The sequence below is a fragment of the Dioszegia hungarica genome, assembly GCF_025882075.1.
Source record: "Dioszegia hungarica strain PDD-24b-2 chromosome Unknown MKK02contig_2, whole genome shotgun sequence".
Lineage (NCBI taxonomy): Eukaryota > Fungi > Basidiomycota > Tremellomycetes > Tremellales > Bulleribasidiaceae > Dioszegia > Dioszegia hungarica.
The window spans coordinates 1,357,340-1,376,580 of NW_026515766.1; the positions used below are offsets into that span (position 1 = coordinate 1,357,340).

Genomic DNA, 19,241 nt, shown 5'->3' on the forward strand with positions numbered 1-19,241 from the left:
GCGTCAGTCTTGTGCTTTTAGTGAGGTTGGCAATGAGAGCATGGGTGCATGCATTGCGTGTGATCGTGCGCTGCCTGTACCGACTGTTTATCCATGTGTGGCCCTGCTGGATCGTTTGACAGTTGGATGGGCTTAAAAGGGGGCTGCAGTTGAGCGCGCCTATCATCCCACGCTTTGTGGCACCGCTTGACCGCGGTCTTCCTTCATACCCCTCTTGCCCTACGCTACCGCCCCGGTAGACTCCTTCGTGACCTGCTCAAGCCATTTGCCCAGCTCTTTCTCCATCACAAGCAGTGTTCGTCCAGCTGAGGGATCTAACGATGGTCCGGAGGGTGCGGTCAGGGTCGGTGGGAGGGAGAGGGAGAGGTGGATCTGGTTCGAGGGGAATTTACGAGCTGTCAATGAGCTCTGCGATCCCATAATACCGCACAGTCTCAGATAGGCATGGACGGAGGGCGTACCTAGACGTTGAGCCATAGGAACAGCGAGGTCCAAAGCGCCTGATCGGAACACCGGCGTAGCGACAGTTGGCATACTCTGTTCAATCAGCTAATGTGCACATTCAGACCTGTCGGCCCAAGCTCCTGCCAGCTGTGGACCACTCACACCTCGTGAAGGCATCGCGACCCCCCAATCAGCCGCCAACTTCCTTTCTCCACCCATTCCTCCTTCACCCCCTTCTCCCACTCCGCCCATACCGCCCTGCCCGAGCCCGACTCCGGATCCCGGTCCGCCCGCGCCAGTAGAAGAGCCCGTACCGACCCAGACGAACAAGGTTGACGTGAGTCGTGTCAGGTGGAAGATGAAGGCGGGGGCATAAGGGTTGGAGGGGGAAATATGGGTGTGATGTGTCGATATTTGTGGTGCGAGCTTGAAAGACTCCATGTTGTCGGCTGTACAGAACAATGGGACGGGGCTCAAGGCAAGGATAATGGGTGGTAGACAGGGAGAAGGCGGTTGAAAGCGTGGTTCTCGAAGCTTTGAGGAATGTGGAGTCGAGATCACGTGACCTGAAACTCAAGGGGAAATTTCAGTAGCCGATGACGACAAGATTTAAAGCTGTTGTTGTTGTTGCCCATCTACACCGCCTAGATAACTACAAGATGGTAGCTGACTCGGCGTACTACGACCTACTCGGGATAGATGAGGACGCTTCGCCGGAAGATGTGAAGAAGGCGTATCGAAATAAGGTTAGCTACCGACGACCGAGCGACTCCGAGAGCCAGCTGACCTAGCAGGCCAGGTTGCATCACCCCGTATGTTCACAAAGGGCTTCGAAGAGGCACTGATGTATGACTGACCATCGCTGACCTCAAATAGGATAAGGTGAGCTTTGAGCGAAGTGGATGGCTCGTCCCCGAAGCTGACGCCCAGAACCCGGATGATCCGCTGGCCCACGAGAAATTTCAAGAGATAGGTCAAGCCTACGAAACCCTCTCTGACCCCGATGAGGTGCGCCCCAGCTGGATGATGCACACGCTACATTCAGTGGCTGATCATTAGCGCGCCGCTTATGACCGATATGGAACCTCTGGCCCATCTCGAGGCGGCGGCCCGGGCGATTTCGACGGACCCGACCTCGACGACCTTTTTGCCCATATGTTCGGCGGTGGCGGCGGGGGCTTTGACTTTGGCGGTGGTGCCTCTGCATCTTTCGACCCATTCGGCGGTTCATCGTCATCTCGAAAGCCAACGAGGGGGAAGGATACGGATGTGCGATATGAGATCTCGCTGGAGGAGGCGTTCAAGGGGAAGAAGGTTGTCATGAACCTGTCGAGAGATCGGGCTTGCGGCGTCTGCGCAGGAGTCGGAGGGAGAAAGGGGGCGAAGAAGGAGGAGTGTGGGAGATGTAAAGGCAAAGGGAGCATCATACGGGATAGACATGTGAGTCTGGATGTTACAGCATGAGGGAGGGGTGGGCAAGCTGATCTGTAGATCGCCCCGGGGCTTGTTGGGAAGGCTAAGGTGGTATGCGATGAGTGTGACGGGGAGGGGGAGCGGTTCTCAGAGCGAGCCAAGTGAGTCTGAGTGATCTGCAAGCAAAGCTAGTCAAGGACCGGGAGCTGATCACACAGATGTAAGCGGTGTAAAGGCGCCAAAGTCACCAAGGAGAAGAAACGAGTGGAGTTTGAGATCGATCCAGGAACAGAGGACGGCGAGCGGATAGCCTTGCGTGGAGAAGGAGATGAGACTGTACGCCCCTTGTGTCCTTGATCTTGGATCATAGCTGACTTTCAGCCCGGCATACCGCCCGGCGACGTAATCTTCCACATCCATCATCGCCCTCACGCCCTCTTCCGCACCCTTCCGCGCTCGGACCTCTCCATTCCCCTCTCCATCTCCCTCTCTGAAGCCCTGCTGGGCATGAACCGGCTCATGTTTGTACATCTCGATGGGCGGGGCGTGCGGATAGAAACGAAGCGCGGGGAACGGATCATCAAGCATGGGGATGAGCTGGTTATCAAGGGGGAGGGGATGCCTGTGAGGGGTACGAAAGGGCGGGGAAACTTGCGGATAAGGTTTGGGGTGGAGATGCCGGGTCTAAGCTGGGCTTCGAGGACGGATCCTGGTGTGAGGTCTACGATCTGCATAGGGCGAGACTCGTTGAGCTGACGAGACAGTCAATGGTGGTGGAACTGCCAAAGCCGCCGGTGGATCTAACGCCGACGCCGGAGGTGGTGGTGACGCGGTTCTTGTCGCCATTGAGATGAGATGGGAGTGGGAGGATCTGCGGGAATGCATCACCACTGTCGTATTGGTTTCCACACTCCGAGTCGAGGCAGAACGTTTCTGTCGCTGCAGCCGCTAGTATGGCAGTACGCAGGGATGATGGCGCACCTGGAACCCACAGCACAGAGTTTCTGATTCAGTGCAAATTTGCACGGCCATGACGTATGCAGGCAACCGCTTCGCGGAGATCTGATTGTCTATTTTATCTCTCGAGTCTCTGTGTCCAGCAATCATCTCGCGGCTGCTTATCTCTCTGCTCACCTACTGATCGCTCATCATGACCAAGCGAGCAGGCTCCGAGGCTTCCCTAACGCCCCCGCCAGCCGTTATATCACCCTCAGCCAAGCGGCGGAAACCATCGGCCAAAACGGTTGCCGATTCTGTGCTCAGCGATGAGTTCCAGCAGGTCACGCTGCAGCCTTGGGTCGATGCGTATCGGATCAAGGGGCTGGGCTATGGCGGAGATGTCTACTATCAGCCTGACGTGCGTATAATAGACTGCGAGCTACCAAGTGGGATCGAAGCTGATGACAGCAGTTCTTGCCGGTCGATACTGCGAAGAGATGGTATAATGAGATATCACAGCTAGATACCTGTATGTCTTCCGAGGTCTCCACAGTGGATCTTAGCGCTAGCTGACAGCTCAGGGTGTGAGTCACTCAACCTGTCCTGCGCTCACAAGCGGGTCTGACGAACAGATCAACCCGAGCTCAAGATGTACGGCCGGACCTTCGCGCAATCTCGCCATGTCGCAGCATACTCTACCTCTCCAGGCATGACCCTCAAGTACTCTGGTACCGAGATCAACATGCACCATCCTTTCCCGCCTGCTCTGGCGGAGATGCAGGAGAGGCTTGAGGCTGCGCTGGGCGTCAAGTTCAATCATTGTATGTTGAATCGGTATGACGATGGGAGCGTATACATCGGGTGAGTCTGCCCTCAGTGCAGCAAAAAGAGAAGAGGCTGATCTGGCAGGAAGCACTCGGACAACCTTAACAACCTGGTCATCGCGAGCATAAGCCTCGGTGCTGAGCGGACGTTCATCCTGTCCCCAAGAATGCCAGCCAAGTCTAGTAAGGGCGCCAAGGGCCTGTCGGAGGAGCAAGAGGAGGAGCTCAAGGGGAGGGGCAACCACAAGTGTAAGTGAGTAAAGCTTCACGTTGTCCTCCAGCCCGGCGAAGGTCGTTTGGGGACGTCCAAGGGAACACTAGCTGATGCTTCTGCAGACTAGCAAATGGGAGTCTGGTCGTTATGCAAGGCCGGACCCAAGAGTTCTGGAAGGTGAACACCCCCTACCAAGGTGTCAGGCTGGATAGGCTGACGAATAGCATGAGATACCCAAGGAAGCTTCGGTCAAGGACGGTCGGATAAGCCTTACCTTCCGCCAACTGGTCTGAGCGCCAGTCGAGAAGACGACCAGCCCATACCGCACATCGCGTCTACATCTTCGACCATTCCACGCATGACCGGCAGGCAGCTTGGGGCCCCTGCCGCCGCTCCTTCAGATAGGCGCTCCTCGCTGGACGGAGCCCGGGTGTGCCGGTGTCCGTGGAGGAAAGACCAGACGGGCGTCAGCAGTACTATGTCACCTAGTGGGCGGCTTGGGATCCGCAGCGGTGAGAGACAGTATCACGTCACCCGTAGCCGTATCAAGAGCAATGTCATCTGCATCATATCGCTTGAGCATCCCTATCGGACCTCCGACATTGAGGAGCACATGCAGCATTCCTCATTGACGATGCGCGGTTGGAGCGTTCATTGTTTCCATAGTCCTTCTCTGTCCATCGGCGCTCCGTATGCACAGGCCTCATCGTTGCGCTATGCTATTTACCTCTCCAGTGCTCTTCGCTGTTCTTTCCCGCCTGCGATACCCCCAAACCAAGGCCACCCGAGTAAGGCCGAAGATGGATCTCTCCGGGTAGTTCCGGGCCGGACCATATGCGGCTCAAGCGGCTCAGCGCGCTCAACGCATCCGTCGCGGCTGCTCTCTCCTCCATAGCTCTGAGTTTGAGGGATTTATCAGGCTTGTACATAGCACTCAAATCACATCCCAGTCAGCACCGAGACTTATAAACTCGTGAGTCACTTTGCGCTAAGATGTGGGGTCCCAAGCTCCAAGACAAGCGACGCAGCCGCTGAGCTGACTCCCGCAGCTACCGCATCCCGCTCATCTCTCCTTCTACATCACACCGCATACTCCAGGCAACATGGCTACCGCAGGCGTCACCGAGCTCGAGCCTCCTCCCACTGACTTGATCACTCTTACCCGTCATATCCTCAGCCAGCAGTATGCGCTCGGCGAGACGGCTACGGGGGACCTGACGATGTTGCTCGTGGCTATCCAGGTAGGTCTCGCGTCTGAGAGCGCGTATATCAGCAAGGGAGAGGGGCTGGCGGAGTAGAATATCGGAGATGCGATAGCCGAGAGTGGAAAGACCAGAAGCTGACAGCCAGGTCACTTCGAAGTACATCTCCTCGAACGTCCGGAAAGCCCGTCTCATCAACCTGGTCGGTCTTGCCGGCGCGAGCAATGTTCAGGGCGAGGACCAGAAGAAGCTGGACGTATTGTCGAACGATATCATGGTGAATGCGCTGAGGGCGAGTGGGAAGTGCTCCGTGATGGTCAGTGAGGAGGTGGATGACACTATCGTTGTCAAGGGCTCCAAGGGGACCTAGTGAGTCATTTCGCCTACGAACCTTAGAGCGCTCGCCGGAGCATGGGGAGCAGGGCTACGAGCTGCAGTGGAATACCGTCATAGCTTCGTATCGATATGCGAGGGACCGTAGCTGACGCGCTCAGTGCTTGCGTGTTTGACCCCCTTGACGGTTCGAGTAACATCGATGCCGGTGTGAACGTTGGTACCATTTTCGGTATCTACAAAGTCGTACGTTCTGCCCTCTCTACCCATGCATCAGATCTTCAGCTGAAGAGCAAACAGTCAGAAGGGTCAGAGAGGGGTATGAAGGACGTTCTCAAGCCCGGAAAGGAGATGGTTGCTGCTGGATACACCATGTAAGCCGCCTTTAAAGGGAAAGCAGGAGCTCGAGCTGATCTGACAGGTACGGTTCATCCTGCAACCTGGTCCTCTCCACTGGCCAGGGTGTTGACGGTTTTACACTGGACGAGGTAAGCTCCCATCCGAACGCCCGTCCCAATGTAGCTGACTAGCAGTCCCTCGGAGAGTTCATTCTCACCCACCCCGAAATCAAGATCCCCTCGCGAGGCAAGATCTACTCTTTCAACGAGGGAAACTCGATGCACTTCTACCCGCCCGTCATCAGCTACCTCGAGTCCATCAAGTACCCGGCGAACGGCAAGCCGTACTCGGCTCGATACATTGGAAGTATGGTTGCGGATGTGCACAGGACTTTGCTGTATGGAGGTATCTTCGGCTACCCAGATGACAAGAAGAGCAAGGACGGTGAGTCATACATCTGCAGGAGGGGAAGATGGAGCTGACGTGGTAGGCAAGCTGAGGATGCTGTACGAGGCCTTCCCAATGTCATTCTTGATCGAGCAGGTGAGCTTCCTGCTGCTTAAGAAGCAGAGCCCAGCTGATATTCTAGGCCGGCGGTGTGGCTACTACCGGTACCCAGCGCATTCTCGACGTCATCCCCAAGAACATCCACGGCCGGTGCCCCGTCTTCATGGGATCCTCGGAAGACGTCGAAGACCTCAAGAAGCACTATGCGGCGTACGACGGCGAGAAGAGGTGGTAGTGCGTCGCCGAAGCATCGAGAGTCTAAGGGAGTTTGGGCATGTATGTCTTTCTTGTCTTGGGTCGGCGGTTCCCGCGCCTTGTCGGGAGGTCGAGGGGGCGCTAGAACATTCTAGCAAGTTCACCGGGATAGGTGTCAAAGGATACCGCCACACTCACCCCTCACTGACAATTGCTCTGACGCGTTCGAGTGCGTGCGTCAGCCCCAGGATGAAGGGATGTCAGTGGAAGGATCGGTCGCGGAGAGCACTCGATGCTGTGCTAGCATGGGCAGGGAGTGAGGGGGGCGTGTTCGCCACTTCCTCTTTTGCGTTTTCCTCCTCTGCATCAATACCTCGAGCCCTATTCCACGACATACCACATACCTACCCATTCAACACCATCATACAACCTCATCCCCACGATACGGCCATATTGACAACTCCCTCGCCTGCATCCTCACACACCCTCCAAGTCGTCTGTCCCAAAAGCGCCCGGACCTCCCGGCCGGCTCCATCGTGTACCCGTGTACCTCATCCGCTAAACCTTCCACCCGTCCCAAATCGTCTGCTGATCCAGGCCGTTGCCTTCCACCTTACATAACCGCCACTCAAGCGTACTCTCGCCGCTCGCAATCAGCATGGGATTGAGAAGGGGCACGAGCACGGCGGTGACGACCGGGTCGACCACGGGCCAACAGTCCACCAACACTGCCATGAGCTGGAGACAACGGAGAAAGGCAAAGAGCAGAGCGAGGAAGACAGCGAAGAAGACAGCGAAGATGAAGAAGAAAGCCAAGAAGGACAGGGAGACGATGAGGTCGAGAAAATCGAAACAATCCTGGGGAGCATGGGCGATGAGGGAAGACCTGCCAAAGACTACGGAGGAGATGTGGAAGGATTGGTGTGACGAGAAGAGGCGTAAACATGGGCTGAAGGCCCCAAAAGGGATGACGAACTATGAAGCGGCGGCAAAGTTCGGATCTACGCTGAAGTGGTTGGGAGGTACCGCTGTTGATTACTCAACTGCAGCCATCGCGAAGCCCTTCGTTTGCGCCGCAGGCCTGTACAGCGCGGTGGCGGGAACTGGAGGAACGACTGGGGCGACCGTTGACCTCACCCAAGACAATCTACGCCGACTCCGTTCGGAGTACTCTGGAGTATCGGATTGGGTTGACAGACTGCCCAGCGAGAGTGGGCGGGGGTCATGGGGAAGTCAGGCGGGTAAACATCGGGATACTGAGGATTCCTACTGGCTGACACGACGTCTGCCACAGACTGAAGAGGAGTGGGCAGAACCAGAGGAGGACTATTTCTCCGGGTCCGACTCCGAAGACGATGACGACAGCGACGACTCCGACCTCGAGGAAATTGTCGACGACTATGACGAGCGCGTGGTCTACAACGAATACGGCGAGCCCGTCGTCTACGACGAATACGGCGAGCCCGTGATCATCATTTCACCCAGTAGATCATCAAGCAGGCATTCTAGCCATCCCGACGACCGAATATCCTACTCTCAAGATACCATCTATGACGGCCCTAACGGAAATTTCTACCCATTGAGCCATGCCGGGCTATCTCGCCCACCTCTGAGTCAAAAGATGCTCCCGCCTGCAAGCCATGATGATCGGTCGTTTGACGATCTCTTCGACTCCGCCAACAGAGGCCGATCCACGCGTCGACCTGTACCTGTGACGACTTCTAAAAGACAGTCGCGCGATGCGCGGGACAGTCCTAGTACAGACACCAGAGCGAGATCCCGGTACTGAGGGTGTGTCCGATAGGATATGTCGCAGGAGAGGTTGGTGGAAGGTGGGTCTAGGATGATCTAGTGGAAACGAGGATGGTCGAGGGGACAGGGGTACAGGGGAGATGAAGGCGTCGACGCGGAGGGATGGCAGGGGTTCCGGGGGCGGACAAAGGGAGCCAGATACATGCGACGCGCTTGATAGATTGTACTACACGTTTCATGTATGTTTAAAGGAGGGTGGTCAGCTCTGGAACTTGCCAGGTACATCTGGGGCTTTCTGGATTGATCTCGCCGTACATCAGTCCATCTCCCCTCACCGCCATAAATACAGACCACTCCCTCCCACGCATCATCACACATAAACATCCTACAACATCCAACAAAACACATCGCGCATTCAAACACCGCTACGCCCCCATTGCCTCTCCAATTCCCCAGCCACATCGCTGGGACTCGCTCAAATGGGTCTCGATCTTCCATCGGAAAGGGACGCGTGGGTGTACGGTCTGTCAGACTCGTATGGTTCCTGGGAGAATCCCAGTGAGGACTTGAGTTCCAATGACAGCCAAACTGCGATCGATGGGAGTCTGCGGACTTCTTCCGACGGGGACCAGACCTTCCAAGACGCGCGGGATAGGTGGCCGTTGCGCAAGCGTATCATGGCTTCCATCAGAGACACTGCTCATACTTTGCGGTCACGCCTGAACATGAACTCCAGCATCTACAGCCAGTCTCGCAATGATGACACCGCTTACACGAAGAATGATGCACGTGCCCGGTCCACGACACCATCCAGTCGGCGTTCAAGTCATACTGCAACACAAACCACCGTACCCCATTCCACCGATCAGTATCCCTCCAAAGACGGGAAATCACGTGTCTCAGATTCAGCCCATTTCAAAGCAACAGATCACACTCAAAGGTCGGCTCCTGTGCAGAATCCCACCATCAAGGGCCGCGTGGCTAGCGCTGCATGGGGAACGACTTGCTCAATGGCGAGAATCGGGTACAATGCGTTTGGCAACCTGTTTGTGTCAGTGGCCGATTCACACTTTGGGCCGGATGGAGACAGCGCGGCCGGCACTACTGCGCAAACATCCGTGGCGGTAGAGGAGCCCGAGGTGAAACTTTCCCGGTGGCGCAGTTGGTACTCGAAAGCTCGGTCCTGGCTGCCCGGGTCCACATCTGAGGAGGCTGAGTCGAGCCACGGGTGGGGTGGCACTGCTGCATGGGCGGGACGAGGCATGCGAAGGGTAGGAACCGGGGTGCTGTCAGGCGTGTTCAGCATCATAGGAGCGACCGCCCAAGCTATCGATGACGAGTTCGGCTGCAATACCGAAAAAGCCACAGACAAGACAAAGGAGACAACCGACACAGGGGTGAGGAAGGTGGCTGGAGCTTTTGAAGCTGGGGAGGTATTCGTCGGGCGCAGTCAGAGGCCCACCACGACGTCACTTGCGGAGCATACGGCCGAAAGCACCCCGTCGGGATGGTTCTCCTCCTTCCGTCGTCCAGCGGAGTCGACCGCTCAGACTGCCCAAACCACCAAGCGAATACTCCGCATCACAAAGCGCGCAAGTGGGAAGTGACAAGCTGGATAAGAGGCGATGAGACGTTATCGCTATGAAGTATGACAGACAAGCTATTCGGACCAGTTTATGTACTAGGCAGAACACTTGTAGCATTGCCAGACGTCGTTGTTAGTCTTGTCATTGCTTGTATTACGATACTGGTGGCACTGGTGGCTTAGGTCAGCTTCGATGGGTCCGTAGTAGATGTACAAGGTATGGTCATGTACAAATGGCACATGTAGTGATCTGACGGCCACGAGCGTGACCGAAGCTGTAGATCGCTAGGGGTAGACATGAATGTGCTGGCCTGCTTTGAACAAGCCAAGCGGACCAACTCACGCAATGGTTGGCTACTCCGCTTCCCGACAGATGCGCCTCGTAGGCGCTTTTACACTCAGATCATCAGTGCGACCAGCGACATGGGGCGTCAAATGACATGTTAGAATGTATCAGCGAGTGCTATCACTGAATTGACACTTCTGACCCGGGTCACAACGCCGTGCGGCAGACTTAGGGGTATGTCAATGATCCTCCTGTACAGTGTTTCCTTTGACCCGATGTCCTCGCTTACCGCATCCCCTCTATCCTCCACTTGATCACATCGTACCGCTCCCACCTCGCCGGCCTGCTCCCCTCCACATACCCCAACTCCTGCACCGCAGCACCACCATCCAGCGCAGACGCCTTCGTTTCTGCTCTCTCCAGCTTCTGCCTTTCCGTCGTCCTCGATGTCTTCTTCTCTTCGGCGCCTGCCGCCGCCTCGGGCGGAGCATTGCTGATCATAGGGCAGATCTGGGTTGTGCCGATCAGGACTTCCGGTATCTCCGCCCACTCGTCCTCTTCATCCTCGCCTTCCGGCTTGGAAGCGCTGGGGTTGACGGGCTTGGGTCGGGTAGGTTGAGCAGGGAGGGAGATGAGGATAGATAGTGTGAATCGGGGTTGGGGGAGCTCGGTAGCTGGAGTGGCGCGATCGATGTATCGCGGGGAGGCGGTAGAAGAGAGCGCGAAAGGCTGGGAGATTAGCTTGGGAATTCCCGAGCTTGAGCAGGTGGGCAAACTCACATCGAAAGAGTCATCCCCATCTGCCGCTTCCTGCGCCTTCTCCTGTATTGGCACATCCCATATGATAGGCACCTCCTTCTCCGTATGCGAAGCTCCCCACAGCCGATCCGTTCCGCGCCCGCCTACCAACGTCGCTCCAGCGCCCACTCCTAGCCCACTGTTGCCGATATTGGTGAGGAAGGAGAACAATCCCCCTTCGCGCGCCCATGCTTGTGCGAATGTGATGGGTTGCCCAGCCGCTCGATCTGCGAGCATCCGGCGCCTGACGCGGTATAGACGCGTGCCGAGGGTGGTGGTGACGAGGAGACAGACGAATGCGAGAAAGCCAAGGCCGATGGCTATGACTGTGGAGGAGGGGATCTCGACCTGGACCTGCCGGGAGGAGGCGGTGGGGGATGCAGCGGTGGAAGTGGTAGAAGACATGTTAGCAGATTACAGATGAAAACAGTCTGCGGTCTGTCAGATATAGCTTTGTTCATGGTACAGCAAAGGAGACATACAGATGTGATAGTGGTAGATGGAAGGGATGGCGGATCAGAGAATAAGGGCAACGACCCTTCCCTTCTCAAGCGCGTGGGCGAGGAACGGGCTTCTGAGTGCGGAGCAAGTTGACGAATAGGCGGACCAGCGCTGATGAGCGAGAGGGGTTGATCATGGTTCTCTTCTGTCTATCGTGATGCGCGTAGTGAGTATGAGGACAAGGATAGATGCAGCAATCGGGACAGAAGGTCACGCAGATCGCATGAGGGAGGTCAATCCGGTCTTCTGATTTGCCGCCGCGTCACATGCCGTAACTCCGGTCCCTTTATAGCCTGGCCAGGCCTCGGCGACGGCCATCCGTGAGCTCTGCATTGCAGTGTTTTCAGATTGACCAGCCACCTGTGAACAGGCCCAAGGGCCCAGATTGTGTGCGTGACCTCAAGACTGCTTGGATGGTACGATAGCATCAGCATGGGAAGCGCACGTCGCACCCTTTGCGCTTCCACGACGAAGAAGGCAATCTCGGTTAGCAACGAGTCGCAAGGTTCTGTGGCCAAACACAATTCTATAGCCCAGATCTGCACCCATCTGCGTGCTCGAGCATCACCTGAGGCACCGCGTCGAGGTACATGCTTTATCAGACAGCCCGCCAGCAGCTGATGAGGAGGTCAGAGAGGATTCGCCACCCGCAACTTGGCTGGCGCCACTTTCAGCTTCGGATCCGACATTACGGCAGGCAGATTTCGAGGTTCTCACCGATCGAGCATGTCATAGCTCTGAGATACATCTCGTTCATCCCTCTGTCTGGAGCATCGAGTCATAGGCTTAGACTTATAGCTACGCTTTTCCGCCAGAAGACACTGTCTCTACATCTCCATACGCCAAAATGGCGCAGCAAACCTTCGGCGTTCCTCTAGCCAACGTCCGAGTAAGCTCCCCTCCCTACTCCTCCTACCCTTCGCAGGTCGCCTTGCTGACCTAAACAGAACGTCACCATCGTCGCCCATGTCGACCACGGCAAGACCTCCTTCTGCGACTCCCTCCTCTCCTCCAACAACATCATCTCTCAGCGTCTCGCCGGGAAGCTCCGATTCCTCGATTCTCGCGAGGATGAGCAGGAACGAGGGATCACGATGGAGAGCAGTGCGGTGTCGCTGCGCTTCGACATGATGCGAGCGGCGGCTCCATCTGAGGAGGCAAATGGCGGAGAGGCAGGACCCAGTACCAAGGCGATGGCGAGCAAGCACGTCTGCAACGTTATCGATACGCCTGGACACGTTGATTTCGCGAGCGAGGTCTCGAGCGCCAGTCGGCTTTGCGATGGAGCGCTGGTGCTGGTCGATGCTGTCGAGGGTGTGTGTACTCAGGTGAGCAGGTGTTGACGACCTCGTGAAGTGGTCGGGCATATAGCTGACCAAGCAGACAATTGCTGTCCTTCGTCAAGCCTGGATCGACCGCCTACGCCCCCTTCTCGTCATCAACAAGCTCGACCGGCTTATCACTGAGCTCAAGCTCTCCCCTTCCGAGGCATATCACCATCTCTCACAGCTCATCGAGCAAGTCAATGCAGTCATGGGCTCCTTCTACGCCTCGGAGCGGATGGAAGACGATCTCCGATGGCGGGAAGAACGAGAGCGGCGGCTGGCTCAGCGGGCCGAGGCGCAAGCGGACGGAGAAGGTGGAGCGGGCGCGGACGTCGAGGAAGGTGAGTACGAAGAGAAAGAGGATGAGGATCTCTACTTTGCGCCCGACCGCGGAAACGTACTCTTCGCTAGCGCCATCGACGGTTGGGCGTTCCGGCTCGGCAAATTTGCCAGGCTGTATGCGGACAAGCTGGGAATCAAAGAGGCGAATCTGCGGAGAGTGCTGTGGGGAGATTGGTATCTTGATCCAAAGACCAAGCGGGTGGTCGGGCGGAAGAAGCTGGCGGGGAGGAATCTGAAGCCGATGTTTGTGCAGTTCGTGCTGGAGAATGTGTGGAGGGTATACAATACCGTGCTGGGAGACTAGTAAGTTCGCCTATACCGCTGATTGGTCTCAGCTGACAAGCAGCAATCCTGACGCAGTCACCAAGATCGTCAATGCGCTGAACGTCAAAATCTCCCCTCGCGACCTCAGAACCAAAGACACCCGCCATCTCCTCACTCTCATCATGCAACAATGGCTTCCACTCTCCACAACCACCTTCCAAGCCGTCGTCGATGTCATCCCCTCACCCGTCATCGCCCAGGCGAATCGCTTACCATACATGATCCACTCGGACCTGCACAATCTCGGTTCGGACGCCATCCAGCCAAAGAACGAGCTCGAGCGCGCTCTGTACCGCTGCGCCCAAGGCGAGGATGATCAGGTGGTCGGATACGTGAGCAAGATGTTTGCGGTGCGGAGAGGAGATTTGCCGGGATTCAAGGTGAAGGAGATGACAGCCGAGGAGATGCGTCAGCGGGGCAAGGAGGAGAGAGAACGGCGAGCGGCGGCCCTGGCGGCTGGTGCAGATGGCGAGGCGGAACGAGCTGTCGTGCGACCGCTGGAATCGCTTAACCTCGAAGACGCACCCGACTCCATGGACGAGAAGCCTTCCGAACCGGAATCACCAGAAGTCCTTCTTGGTTTCTCGCGCGTCTTTTCAGGCATACTTCGGCGGAACACCGAGATGATCGGTACACTGCCTAAATACGATACCGACCTCCCCTCAACCCATCCTCGGAACGCAAAATACATCGTCCGCGTCAAGGTCAAGGACCTGTATACCATGATGGGCCGAGAGCTCGTCGCGGTGGAAGAGGTCCCAGCCGGTCATGTGTGCGCCATTGGCGGACTGGACGGAGTGGTTTTCCGGAGCGCCACGCTTTGGGCACCGAATGCTGCAGGGGTCAAGGAGGGAGGGGGGAAGGAGGAGTTGATCAACCTGGCGGGGGTGTCAATGCAGGCTGCGCCAATCGTGCGAGTCGCACTGGAGCCGGAAAATCCAAGTGAGTTACTACGACTGGGTTGTATCAGGAAAGGTACGCTGACGATCAGGTGATATGCCCAAGCTCGTTCGGGGTTTGCAGATCCTCAACCAGGCTGATCCGTGTGCCGAGTACCTGGTCCAGGAGACAGGCGAGCATGTCATCCTGACAGCGGGAGAGCTGCACCTTGAGGTATGCTTAGCTGATGATTCGGTTGGGTGAAGCGGGAACAAGCTGACCCAGCAGCGATGCCTCAAAGACCTCCGAGAACGTTTTGCCCAATGTGCAATCCAGCGATCTGAAGCTATTGTGCCCTTTCGAGAGTCCGCCGTCCGCGCGCCCGACATGGCACCTGCCAAGACGAAAGGCGCTGCTCGAGGTACAGTCCACGGAACGCTTCTCGATGGACTCGTGACATTCACCATTCGCGCCACCCCCCTCCCTCCTACTGTCATCGAGTTCCTACTCGCACATACGCCATCAGTCGCACGGATGGTTGCTCAGCGGCAAGACGAGACGACCGAAGAGGAGGAGGTCAGAGAAGAGCGGGAAGCAGGAGAGAGTCAACAGGAGACGAGAGCGATGAGCGTGGAGCAGTTCTGGGTGGCGCTAGAGGGGCTGTTTGCGAAGGCTGGAGGAGAGTGGGCGGGAGCCGCAGATAGAATATGGTGCTTCGGCCCAAAGAGGATAGGGGCGAATATGCTCCTAGATCCAGCGGGAAAGACTGCTGTCCGGTGAGTTCATCGATGGGCGGAAATCGCTGCGGAGCTGATTTTGCAGAATGCGTCAAAAGGAAACGCTCATTGCCTCTGCCAAAGCCGAGGGCAAGACGACAGAAGAAGCCGTCACGTCCACGGAAGATGCGGTCGCGCGAGATCGTCTCGCCGCTATCGATGCGGAGCAGACGTCCGAGGTGGACGAAGCAGAGCAGGCAGAGAAGAAGCGGTCCGAGCTGCGCCTGCTCAAGGACTTTGAGACGTCCATCGAAGCCGGATTCGGGATGGCGACTTTCCAGGGCCCGCTCTGCTCCGAGCCGGTCGTTGGGATGGCCTGGACGGTTGTGAGCGTCGAGTACCATAAGTCTGAAGAGGAGGAGTCAGGTGAGCTGGACGTTCAAGTCAGGCCAGTGACAACAGCTGACGAGTAGCTCGAGGACGCTCCAACGCAGTCACTGGCGCACTCATCTCATCCGTCCGGGACGCTTGTCGTGCGGGCATGCTCGACTGGTCTCCACGCATCAAGCTCGCCATGTACACCTGCGATATCCAGGCGTCGACCGATGTGCTCGGGAAGGTGTACGGGGTGGTCGCGCGCAGAAGAGGCAGGATCGTCAGTGAAGAGATGAAAGAGGGGACGTCCTTCTTTACTATTCGGGCGATGCTGCCTGTTGTCGAATCGTTCGGATTCGCAGATGGTGAGCTTGCGACTCTGATGTTATAGCTAGGAGCCGAGCTGATAACTAGAAATCCGAAAGCGGACATCCGGCGCTGCATCCCCTCAACTCATCTTCTCCGGCTTCGAGACGCTCGACCAAGATCCTTTCTGGGTCCCAACGACCGTCGAAGAGCTGGAAGATCTCGGAGAAAAGGCGGACCGCGCAAACGTCGCCAAGGCGTACGTGGACGCCGTGCGCAAGAGGAAGGGCATGTTTGTCGAGAAGAAGATTGTCGAATTTGCCGAGAAGCAACGGACTCTCAAGCGATAGATGACTAGAGCTAAATCTTGGTCCGAACAATCATGATGCATGATGCTACTTATTGGTACAACAATGCTATGCTATGCACTGGGCATGACTGACGCGCTGGCCCAAAGATCCGACCCGCCCATTATACACTGTCGCCACCGCCGTTGCCATCGCAGACGGGGAACAATCCACCTGATGCTTGATATCCCTTTGGATCTTCTGAATATCCTACATCCCTTCTTTCCCTCTTAGATCGACTCCAATACTACCCCTCTCAGCACCCCTTACGTCCCCCAAATCCTACAGCGCTGCTACTGCCCCAAGTGCTAATGCGCCCAGAACAGCCGCGATGCTTCTTTCCCATCCGAGCTGGGATGCTGGGAGGGCTGATGACTTGGTAGTTGTGTTGACATTGATGGTGGAGTTCGTGGACTGGGCGATACCGGTGTAGTCGCAAAGACGAAGATTCTGGACGTCTTGAGATGACATGAAGACCTGCCTGTCAGCTATTGTCTGCAACCCAGGGGCAGATATAGCTTACATATGGCATCCCGCCGTACCCTGAAGCAGAGTAGGATACCGAGATGGTACCGCCTGTACCGACCGTGAAGGAGCGACAGGACAGGACGTCGATGACGCTTGACTGTGATGGCCAGCCAGAGTTGTTGATACCGAACGAGGCGTTCTGAGGGGGACTGCCGCGCTGGGAGGTCAGCTTGACTCATTAAAATACAAGCTAAGACTTACGTTGGTGAGAACAGCAAGAAGGGGTCCACGGCGAATAGCCACGTCGTTGGCTGTACTAGCCGCTATCCGACTTGTAGCCTGCATGAAGCTGGTCCCGTTGAAGCTGGTCCCGTTCGTGATGACGGCCGAGCGAATAGCATTGAGACGAGCGATCCGGTTGTACGTGGTGGTATTGGCGTACTTGGTCGGCCAGAGCGCTCCGCGGTTGTACGGATCGTTTGCGCCAAACGAGACGTCCTGCTCCTGCCCGTAGTAGACGGTGGGGATACCGTTGAAGACGAACTGGGCGACCATAGCGTTCCATCCGAGCTGGGGATCAACGGTTGTATTGCGCCACCGGGGAAGATCGTGGTTCTCGATAAAATTACCGAGGAGGCCTGGATCGGGGAAGGAAGAGAGGACGGTATTGAATGAGTCGATGAAGCCCGTCATGTTGCCCATGGGTGTTCCGAAGCCCTTGACGAGGCCGTAGTAGTATGGGAAGCCGAGGATCGAGTCCATCCACTTCTCGGTCTGGAACTTGGCCGCGTAAGGGGTGTCGTCGCCGTAGACTTCGCCCATGCAGAAAACACCGGAAGCGCCGCAGAAGCCCTGCCAGAAGACACCGGGGACGTGCTTGGCCGCTGATTTGTCAGCTCGTGCCCATGCTCACAGAGTCGTCACACAAGGTGAGCTCACCATCAACACGCAATCCATCGATGCCATACTCCTTGACATAGTCCTTGACCCAGCTTTGGAGCGTCGAGATGACAGTTGGGTGTTCGGTGTTGACATCCATGAGCGGGAGCTTGTCGTCGCCCATCCAGCTGCAATGTCAGCTCTGTTCAAAGTTGCTGTCACGACCGAGCTCACCAGTTCTTGACGGAAGTGTCATTGTTGTAGTCGATCCAGCATTGGCTGTGGTAGTATGCCGGGTCGTCCCATATCAGACCTTGCGACTTGAGCGTGTCGGCGGATAAGGAGTCTTTGGGGGTGAGACCGGGGACGTTGTTGACTACGACATCGACCATGAGGTACCTTGACTATCAGCTTCGCACACAAGGTAGGCAGTCCCGCCCGACGCACATCCCACGGTCATGTACGGCTTTACTGAGCGCCTTGAGGTCATCGGAGGATCCAAAACGCAGGTTGATCTTGCGGGGGTCTGTCACCCAGTAGCCGTGGTATGCGTAGTTGTAGGGAGTCCAGACATCCAGATTTTCTGCCCATCAGTGAGAGCGCAGTCGAAGAAAGGCATGACATACCTGATGTCGGTGAGATCCAGATGGCATCAAAGCCCATGGCGGATATGTAGTCCAGCTTGTCGATGATAGACAGCCATGTTCCACCGCACCACCTGATCAGTTAGCTAAACGTCCTTGAGAGGTGAGATGCTACGATGACTTACGTCTGGAGACCAGCATCGCAGTCTTGTGGTAATGGAGATGTGCGTGCTGGAGCAGTACCGGAAGGTGGAGCAAATCGATCGGTAAATAGTCTGTTCGTCAGCTCATCCTTGCCCCGCAATGGCGACACACTCACTGATAGATACTCCTCGTCCGCCATTGATCCGCCGTCGCGGCCTGAGCGACACCTGCCGTCGATATCGCCGCGAGCCATAATGATAATGAGCGTAGAGAGCGCATGGTGGCGATGAAAGTGTAGGTGGTGAGTGGAGGTAGGTGGGGATTGGGATGAGGTGGGGCAACCGAGTAGTATTATGTTTGTTCCGGTTGGGATTGAATGCGAGGATGTGTCAGATGGGCAGCCGAGGTGGCGGGTTTGTTGGGCAATATGGGTATAAATGAGTGTGGGTGCAAATGAGCGACTAGGGCGAGTAGGCGAGAGGGAAGGAGGGAGAAGAGCTGTTATGAGCGTGGGGGCATGGGTCGCGTGAGATGATGGGTCGAAAGGTCGAAAGGGGGAGATGGATGTCGGAATGGGACCTGCGGGCGACCTCCTTTGGCCGACGATCAGCTGACTGGCAGCGTGTGTTTGTGTTTTGCGGGGGCGGGGCCGGTAAACAGGCACGATAGGGGCTGAAACGTCCAGCGTGGACAAGTTTACGGCGAAAGGTCTGTGCGTTCGAAAGGTCGGTAAGGATCGAGCGTTGCTTTTGTCGTCAAAGGCAAAGGCGGGCGTGCAAAGGAGGGCCAGGTGCGAAGGAAGGGCGACTGCAAAGAGCGAAGAGGTGACCGTAGAGGTGTGAGTAGCAAAAGAGCGTGATGTGTCGTGGAATTGGATTTTCGTCGATGATACAGAAGATGGTGAGACAATTGGTTGATTATATGAAGGACTACTCTGCAACTCAGACCAGATGACCACACTCCACCATGCGCAGCTGCAGCGCTCAGCACACCCTTGTGACCACGCCCCAAAAAGATCAGTCGCGAAGTGAGTGTCAACAAAGCATAACGTTAATCCCGATCGCCTTGAGGCTCCTTGAGGCCGGAGCACCCCTAGCGCCGTCCGGGGACTCCAATGTTGTTGTTGTGAGCGACGGGCCATACCGCCTACTGGCGCATGTGGGACCTCCGCTAAGCTCCGGCTCGTCCGGCCGGGAAATTGATGATGAGTCAAGCTTCGC

At 56.6% G+C, this 19,241-nt stretch overlaps 8 protein-coding genes across 8 annotated transcripts; 5 read left to right on the top strand and 3 right to left on the bottom strand.

Annotated features, from left to right (window-relative positions):
• Positions 1-219: 219 nt before the first annotated feature.
• On the bottom strand, positions 220-885 carry MKK02DRAFT_39915 (uncharacterized protein; the record flags this gene model as incomplete). Its single annotated transcript, XM_053090836.1, has 3 exons — positions 220-395; positions 462-537; positions 607-885. 3 exons carry the CDS (start codon positions 883-885, stop codon positions 220-222), a joined length of 531 nt encoding a protein of 176 aa, XP_052949371.1.
• A 218-nt stretch (positions 886-1,103) lies between these two features.
• On the top strand, positions 1,104-2,711 carry MKK02DRAFT_39916 (uncharacterized protein; the record flags this gene model as incomplete). The annotated part of the gene is made up of 9 exons (XM_053090837.1): positions 1,104-1,190; positions 1,239-1,256; positions 1,321-1,326; positions 1,375-1,452; positions 1,504-1,884; positions 1,936-2,018; positions 2,076-2,193; positions 2,239-2,571; positions 2,622-2,711. 9 exons carry the CDS (start codon positions 1,104-1,106, stop codon positions 2,709-2,711), a joined length of 1,194 nt encoding a protein of 397 aa, XP_052949372.1.
• A 296-nt stretch (positions 2,712-3,007) lies between these two features.
• Positions 3,008-4,127, top strand: MKK02DRAFT_35093 (uncharacterized protein; the record flags this gene model as incomplete). Its single annotated transcript, XM_053089078.1, has 6 exons — positions 3,008-3,214; positions 3,268-3,325; positions 3,429-3,657; positions 3,706-3,873; positions 3,957-4,011; positions 4,059-4,127. 6 exons carry the CDS (start codon positions 3,008-3,010, stop codon positions 4,125-4,127), a joined length of 786 nt encoding a protein of 261 aa, XP_052949373.1.
• An 810-nt stretch (positions 4,128-4,937) lies between these two features.
• Positions 4,938-6,450, top strand: MKK02DRAFT_18951 (putative fructose-bisphosphatase; the record flags this gene model as incomplete). The annotated part of the gene is made up of 8 exons (XM_053086026.1): positions 4,938-5,075; positions 5,185-5,405; positions 5,531-5,615; positions 5,670-5,743; positions 5,791-5,857; positions 5,903-6,152; positions 6,199-6,251; positions 6,298-6,450. 8 exons carry the CDS (start codon positions 4,938-4,940, stop codon positions 6,448-6,450), a joined length of 1,041 nt encoding a protein of 346 aa, XP_052949374.1.
• A 618-nt stretch (positions 6,451-7,068) lies between these two features.
• On the top strand, positions 7,069-8,199 carry MKK02DRAFT_39919 (uncharacterized protein; the record flags this gene model as incomplete). Its single annotated transcript, XM_053090838.1, has 1 exon — positions 7,069-8,199. The coding sequence occupies one exon, from the start codon at positions 7,069-7,071 to the stop codon at positions 8,197-8,199; it is 1,131 nt and encodes a 376-aa protein (XP_052949375.1).
• A 2,119-nt stretch (positions 8,200-10,318) lies between these two features.
• MKK02DRAFT_39920 (uncharacterized protein) lies at positions 10,319-11,236 on the bottom strand (the record flags this gene model as incomplete). Its single annotated transcript, XM_053090839.1, has 2 exons — positions 10,319-10,762; positions 10,814-11,236. The coding sequence occupies 2 exons, from the start codon at positions 11,234-11,236 to the stop codon at positions 10,319-10,321; spliced, it is 867 nt and encodes a 288-aa protein (XP_052949376.1).
• A 943-nt stretch (positions 11,237-12,179) lies between these two features.
• MKK02DRAFT_35095 (P-loop containing nucleoside triphosphate hydrolase protein) lies at positions 12,180-15,949 on the top strand (the record flags this gene model as incomplete). The annotated part of the gene is made up of 9 exons (XM_053089079.1): positions 12,180-12,221; positions 12,280-12,660; positions 12,716-13,302; positions 13,346-14,265; positions 14,315-14,436; positions 14,491-14,978; positions 15,025-15,344; positions 15,392-15,658; positions 15,708-15,949. 9 exons carry the CDS (start codon positions 12,180-12,182, stop codon positions 15,947-15,949), a joined length of 3,369 nt encoding a protein of 1,122 aa, XP_052949377.1.
• Positions 15,950-16,228: 279 nt separating this feature from the next.
• On the bottom strand, positions 16,229-18,300 carry MKK02DRAFT_35096 (glycoside hydrolase superfamily; the record flags this gene model as incomplete). Its single annotated transcript, XM_053089080.1, has 9 exons — positions 16,229-16,423; positions 16,470-16,631; positions 16,676-17,298; positions 17,354-17,481; positions 17,528-17,692; positions 17,741-17,876; positions 17,920-18,011; positions 18,063-18,152; positions 18,197-18,300. 9 exons carry the CDS (start codon positions 18,298-18,300, stop codon positions 16,229-16,231), a joined length of 1,695 nt encoding a protein of 564 aa, XP_052949378.1.
• Between the last annotated feature and the right edge of the window lie 941 nt (positions 18,301-19,241).